The sequence below is a fragment of the Rhipicephalus sanguineus genome, chromosome 2 (genome assembly GCF_013339695.2).
Source record: "Rhipicephalus sanguineus isolate Rsan-2018 chromosome 2, BIME_Rsan_1.4, whole genome shotgun sequence".
Taxonomy (NCBI): Eukaryota; Metazoa; Arthropoda; class Arachnida; order Ixodida; family Ixodidae; genus Rhipicephalus; species Rhipicephalus sanguineus.
Window position 1 is genome coordinate 97,675,514 of NC_051177.1, and position 7,361 is coordinate 97,682,874.

Below are 7,361 nucleotides of genomic sequence, written 5' to 3' on the forward strand. Positions count from 1 at the left end.
GCATCTCTGAGAACGTTCCGGCAGCCGCATTATAACCGGTCTTTCATCTCGGGGGACTGCACAATAAGCAGTATGCGTATACATGGAGTTCTATGGGAGGGTAAACGGGAGTCAGAAAAAACCGCATTATAGCCGGTACTGCACTGTAAGCGGTTACGTTATAAGTGGTCTGAGCTGTATTGGGACTGCGGCCCACTAGCTGAGGTGAGTTTGAGACTTCTGTTATAAACTGTGACTGCAAGCAAGGAGGAGGCCCATATGCAACTGTAAAAATTGATTTTCTTCCCAATTTTGATGACAACACATTTAAAATGTGTGATCTTCACGACTTCTTTATGTTCCTTCGTAATATTTTTCCATTAGATAAATGAAGTTCTCAGGATTACAGAAAGAAGATAAATGAAAAGAAGTATGGAGATTGTGATGAAATCCTTCCTTAATGGTGGACACATTCTGTACTTACTAAAAGTTTAAGAGGCACTTTGAAGGTCTTTTCGCGACGATGGCTTCCCCATTAAAGTGTCACTTGTTGTCTCCCCACAATTGCAGGAGGCTTACCCCCAGATGTCATGCTCCGCTGCCCTGTCAATCGTGCATCTTTGCGGAAGGAGACGCTCGGCCGAGCAGCCACCCTGGTTTCTTTCACCACCCTGGGGCCCCTTGACCACTGGCTGTGCCGCAGGGCTTTTGTGTGTTGCGGCACAGCTGTCTGGTCCCCTGCCAACTTCAACGCCTGCCCTGGTACAAGCTTTGGCAGGCTTGGCCACACGCTGTCCAAACATCTTCAACGACCTCGTTGCACAGTTCTGTCAAGTCCTCGATTGTGAGTTTGTTGTGCTTATTAAAGGGTGAGACAGACGGTACGATATTGCCTACGACCCGGCGTCCAGCGTCGGATGTCCGGCATGCGGCGTACGACGATTCAGCACACACGGGGCGAACGAGCAATCAGCCGTAGGCTCCGCCCACATACGGTGCCTCGACATGCACACTCGGAGGACTTTGTATCTTCGTAATGAAACACAAAACAAACAACTTTGCACAGCCATGTTCGTTCTATAAGAAAATAATCACTAAAACTACGCCTTCGCGAATGACAAGCACATCGCAACAGCTCGCCATCACTCACGACTGCGAGAGGTAGGCCTAGCATGGCGGCCACCGGGCGTCGCCTACGCCGTTCGCTTATCACACGCGAGCTTGTCATAGAGTGCTTGTTTTTGCCAACACAGTGAAGTTTTGTACTCGCATGTAATGCGTTAGCATACGCTATTAACTTTCTCGATGTCGTCAATGTGAAGAGCAAAGGTGGAAGCGAAGCGAGGTGGCTCGGCGAGACGACGGTGTCGCTGTGTTTACCTGCGAAATGGCCTTGCATCGCTGCTCGCAGTCTCGCTAGTGGTTTGGAAACGGGCACTGTCTTGCAGAAATGGCACACATCAAACATCGTTTTATTCAATCAGGAATTATTTCACGTCACAAACAAAATGTACTCAACGTTTATCACGCCGCTGCAAGCGGCGGTGTCAGCAAATGCTCCGAGGCTTGACTCCACCGATTCGATTCGCCTTGGCCACGAAGCGGCGACAGGGAGAGGGCGCCACCAGCGGCGTGACGACACGCGTCTCCCGAGCTGTCATTGGCTACGGCCGTTCGACGGTCCGATGCGGCGACGAAAATATCTGCCCAGTTTGATGCACGCCGGGCATGTGATGTGGCGGTCCGATGCCATGAAACGTCACCACTCCTGCTGCCGCACCGGCGCGTCGGACATCGCATCGCATGGAAAATTGCACCGTCTGTCTCGGCCTTAAAGGGCCCCTCACCAGGCCACATAGCAAATTTTAGTTAGACGCTGGAAGTTGTTGTGTGCCGAATGAAGAGCAGTATGCCGCAAGAATTTTTCAAATCGGTTCATTACGAGCTGAGAAAAACAATAATTTGTAGCGGCGCGAAACCATGATGCGAGGGGGCGAGTTTCAAACCCTTGCCACTCGCCCCGTGTAGCCTTAGCAAGGCAAATCCCTTCCCTGCCCTCTTCACTCGACACATACGCACGAATACGTCATGCGCATGCATGGTCACGTGCGCATGACGTGCCCGAGCACGCGAGCAGCGTTGCACGGCCGCTACCTTTTTTTTATGTAGCGGCCGTGGGCGTTTTGTCGGCGTTCTCTGTGGTGTACTGCCTGTTTCTGCGGGACGGGCATGAAAGTTGAGACATTTGTACGGGCACGAGAGTGGCATTATCATGAGCCAGTGCCGCATTAACGTTTACTTGGACGCGGTAGAATAAATGAGCATAATGAGTGCTCGAACACGCCAGAACATTACTTTCGTTTCCAGGGCTGGCGTCTGCTCGATGCCCTAACCGCGGGGACACGAACGCATGGGAAAGGGAGGCACATTAGCCCCGCATCTCGCTGCAATTAACGAAAAAAAAATGAAAAAGACGCACACATTCCCTTTGCGTGTCTCATTATTTCTCTCAAGTTTTATTAATCTATTCAAGCAACAAATTACACAAACTACACATGTCGTGTCAAATAATTATCGAAGTGTCACGTGCTACTGTTGGCGACGTCAGAGCACAGTCGTCTACGTAGAGGAACGACGTCACAGCACTACCATCTATGTAGGGCCATTTTCTCATGTACGTCATCCCCTCATTCTCTAAAGCGCGCGCCCGCGAGAGGAAGGGCAAGCAGCGTTCACCTTGAAATTTGACCCGTTTCCGCGGCGCGTAGCGTTGCAAATTTTGGCAGACGTGATCGTGAACGCCCAGTGTATGCATTGCGCTCGTTAGCTCAAAATTGTCAAACCTGGTGAGGGGCCCTTTAAGGGATGCTAAAAGAACCATAAAGGTCAACTGCAGCCATAGGTCAGCAAAAAATGTGGAGTTCACTCAGACTCACTCAGGAAATATATTTTGCCGTTAGAGCTCACTCTGACTCAGACTCACCTAAAGTTTCCTCAACTGGACTCACTCGAACTCAGACTCACTGAAAATTTTCTCAGCCGGACTCAGACTGAAACTCACCAAAATATTACTCACTCGGACTCACTCAAACTCAGACTCACGGCTCTATCTGAGTCTTAGTGAGTGCGTTAGCATATAATTGGCTTTTTTGACCATAGCGTCAATGCTCTCGAACACCAATATCTCGCATATTTGGTGCTCTACTTGGTGCTTTTTGATCTTGAACCTTCAATTATGAGTTATGAGTGGTTTAAATCCAGTAAGGACATTTTTGTTGAAAGTGGTGACTCACAGGAGGTGTTTTTATCAAGAACTTCCTGTGAAAGAGTTTGCGAAGGGGGGGGGGGGTCAACCTGCCCCCCCCTCCTCTTCTACGTAACACAACGCGTTGCTGGGCGAGTTGGTGCATTGTCTGAAAATAAAAGCAGAGGTCAAAAAAGACGGGACGGGCGCTCACTACCAACTGATTTTATTACGAAAGAATTGGGGGGGGGCGGGAAATATAGAGAGCTTACGTCACAAGCGCGCCTGCGCACACATCGCAAAGCTAATCATCAGAAAAATCTACTGGATACTGCGGCAAAGCAATTGAAATTCCCGCTCCCGCAAGCACACTGACGTCTGGCTGACGCAATCTGCGCCCTTCTTTTTCATGTAGAACGCCTCCAACAGTTCACGAGCAACCGTTTCTCTGCTTCGTCCCAGTACCTTCAAACGAGCAAACAAAGGCACACAGCCACACACTGCACAGTGCGCAGGAAGGTGCGCACCCTTATCATTTGTGAGTGTCAACTCATGCTCACGGGCCCGTTGGTTGAGCGCCCGTCCCGTCTTCTTGTCTCTTGTGTCCCGTCTTTTTTGTGCTCTGCTTTTATTTTCAGTCTACATAACACCTCTGATTAATAAATTTTGAGCTGGCGTATGAATGCTAGTGCTTTGAAGTATGTGTAAGTCGGCGGGAGTATAAACGTGAGCCGACATAAGGCATGCTGAAGTTTTGTAGATACTAGAACCATAGATCGGCACAGAACTGTGGAGCTCGCTCATACTCACTCAAGAAATATATTTTGCACTTAGAGCTTACTTGGACTCGGACTTACCAAAACTTCCCTCTGCCGGACTCACTCAGACTCAAACTCACTAAAATTTTTCTCAACCGGACTCACTCACACTCAAGCTCACCAAAATATTATGCGGACTCACTCAGACTCACGGCTCAATCTGAGTCTGAGTGAGTCGACTTATAAGTGCAGCCGACCTATGACTGCAGTTCATTTCGAGGAGGTTCACTCTAGCTAAATTTGTAAAGAGTGATTAGTAAATACCGCTGACGCAATCATTACATAGCCACAGGACTGTTGCTTGTATAGTTTTCTTGTAGCAACCTTAATTGAAATCTCCTGTCAACATACACAAGGTGTCTGAAGTGATTGCTGACACAGATTTAAGCTGAAGGGTTTGGCCTCTCAGCTCAGTGAACAAGGCTTCCACATGGGAGCCGAAACATTAAAAAATTTTCGCCAACACCATTTTGGTTGGCGTTCAGTTTTCCTTCCTATTATGTCGCGAAATTATTGCGTAGCATCTGAAAGTAGGCAAAACTCAGGTTGGCAAAGTTTCCAGAACATTCTTTCATAAAAATTTTTAAGGTATCTAAAAGTGCAGTAAACTTTGCAACATGACTAATGTGACAATATTAATGTGTCCATTTTCAAGGTCTTACAGTTATTTTTTGACCTCCCCTTTTACCCCACCCTCTTGCTTTTCCCAGTGCCATTATCAGTACCCTGCCTAGAGCTGGTGTGCGGAGCACTGCGAATTCTCAGCAAGCAGCGCCTTCTGAGCACACCAGCAAGAAACCTTGCTCTTCAAATGCTCATTGGGGTGAGTATAGACCGGGCATTCACGTGATGTTTCCTTAATAATCATGTGGTACCACCATTTGCACGAAATAGCTCAAGTATTTGTTGCTCTAACCCTTTCAGACACCACCTATGAAGCACTGTCTGTAAATGTGTCAAATCGGTTCAACGTTATATCAAGGCACTCAATATTCTATTGCAACAAGCATGATGCCGTAATACACTCATTTACGTATGTTATAGCAATTATTCCCAATTAAATTGTAATTAAATATCTCTTTTTTTTAAGACATTCATGCCTTGTTTTTGCATAAATAGAATCAAATCTCAGGCTAGAACTATAGTGCAAATTCGTTCTCAGTTATGTCAATTTTGAGCAAATAAAAATTATAATTTAGACATGGCCCGAGAGAAGTGGCACATCGAATGACTCATTGAACGTGGTAGTGCCTTCAGCAAAGTAATCATATGCAACAGTACACCGCAAAATAAAGTTAAATGAAGACAAATTTATTACGCAGCATGTTCAATTGATCCAACTCTCAATGTATCTGGCTGTTTCTTAGCCACTAGTCGGTACAACTAACTAGGCTTGTGCGAATAGTAAATTTTAGGTTCAAAGCGAATTTGAAGCGAATAGTGATTTGGTCGAATAATTTCGAATCGAATTTGAATAGTATATATCACATATTTTAAAGGAAAACGAGCATATTTGTCATGACCCAACTAACCTGCACGATATTTTTTTTAATTTAAACAAGGCATATGCAAATGTGGTTCTTTTTAGTTCAAAGGAAGTGGAAGCAACTTTGAATAGTAGCAGGATTTGACTTTCAGTAGAATGCAAGTGAAAACCTACATGATATGTTGTTTTAAAATATACTATGCTTAGAGCATATAAGCCAGTATAACGAGCTTTTAAACTTTAAAAATAATGAATCAAGGTGAAGGTAATGTGTTCATTTACCCTTGAAGTGGGGTTTTGCGGCAGTGAGGATTTTCCCTGGAAAGGTGCATTCACCGGATAGCACCCCTTTATTGCAGTTAACACCTTCACGGGGAGGGGGGGTTTCAGGCGGACTAATGTACGCCTATTCGTTCATTTCGAATACTTCGAAATTTCCAGTAACTTAAATTCGAACCAAAGCGAATTCAAATACTGTAATATTCATTCGAATATTCGAAGTGCTCGAATATTCGCAGAGGCCTACAACTAACAAAAACAAGTGGTGTACACAATTGTGTGCATAGCATGTACATAGCATGTTGTACGCATCATGAAATTTGCACGATTTGCGGACCCATGGTGGCCATGCTAACGGCGTGTTATAAGTGCTACTATAATCCACGCTCCCAAGTGTACTTTGTGACACATGGGTAGGAATACAATTCGGCAGTTCTGCAGACTGAGAGCCATTTTCTGCCTGATCAACTCTCGTCGCTTGTGGATTGCCATATTGGCATTTTAAGGGGCATATCATAAGACACGTTTCAGCATTATTTATTCAATTGCGAATCCTGGTGTGAAGGTACAGCTGGCATCAGAAGTTTAGAGACCACTAGGTCTGAGAAAATATTGAATTTCCCGGCAATTTGTGACTGTATTGGGTCGAACTGCACATTCTTTGTTGGTAACGCGTTTGTTTTAGAGCAGGTCGAAAATCAAGGCTGCATAACGAAGCAGCAGGAATATTCATCTTTTTCTTTTGTCTTGTGGTCCATAAATTTTTTACACTGACTGTACCTGTGCGCTGCAGTTTCTATACACACTGTGCAATGTAGGTTTTGTAATTAAAATATGCAACGATTGCTTCAATGCTTGCAAGAGGTACTGCTTAGAGTTACTAGTCAACTGTAATGCCCATTTCTACAAGCTTGTTTTGGTTTTAGGAAAGAGGTGGATATTCGAGTGCCCATATATAATTGCTATCGCAATGAAAGTTGCACGCCAGTCTAACGAGTCCAACCACAGTGAACTTCACATGCACTGACCAGGCATTATCCAAGATTACGGCTAAAATGGTTAGGGCAAAACAGCATGTACTATGCTGATCACAAAGCCCTAAGGGCTCGTTCACACAGCCGTCAAAAGCTCCGTCACGTCACCATCACGGCACCGATTTCCGTCAGGGGAGAGGATTTCCAAGACGTTTTCTCCGGAAAAAACGGTAGACACCTACGTAGAGCAGTGCTCTACGTTTCCGTCGCCAGCACGGGGACGGAGCCCCGCCCCTAGAAAACGGACCAATCAGAAGTTTACGTTTGGAGTTCCGAGTTCTGAGAAGAGCCACGCGTCTAGCATATGGCCCCCGGGTCCGTGGCCTTGGAACACTGAACCGCCTGGCTGAATGGGCCATAAAACGGGAGACAAGTAGTTGTTTGTGTGTGTGTGTGTGTGTGTGGTGCGAGGAGGAGAGCCCAGCGGAGTCAGGAGAGCGCCAGCGAACCATTTGAGCTGCATGGACAATTCCTATTTTGGTGCATCAGTCGGTCAACACTGCACAAGAACGTGCTGCTGT

General features: G+C 46.1%; 1 protein-coding gene across 1 annotated transcript in view; it reads left to right on the top strand.

Annotated features, from left to right (window-relative positions):
* The window catches only part of LOC119383442 (testis-expressed protein 10 homolog), a 66,459-nt gene that overhangs the window by 58,440 nt on the left and 658 nt on the right, over positions 1–7,361 (top strand). Inside the window, exons 14-15 of the mRNA XM_037651573.2 lie at positions 550–823; positions 4,752–4,864. Coding sequence (XP_037507501.1) covers positions 550–823; positions 4,752–4,864 — 387 coding nt within the window. The remainder of the gene's footprint in view (positions 1–549; positions 824–4,751; positions 4,865–7,361) is intronic.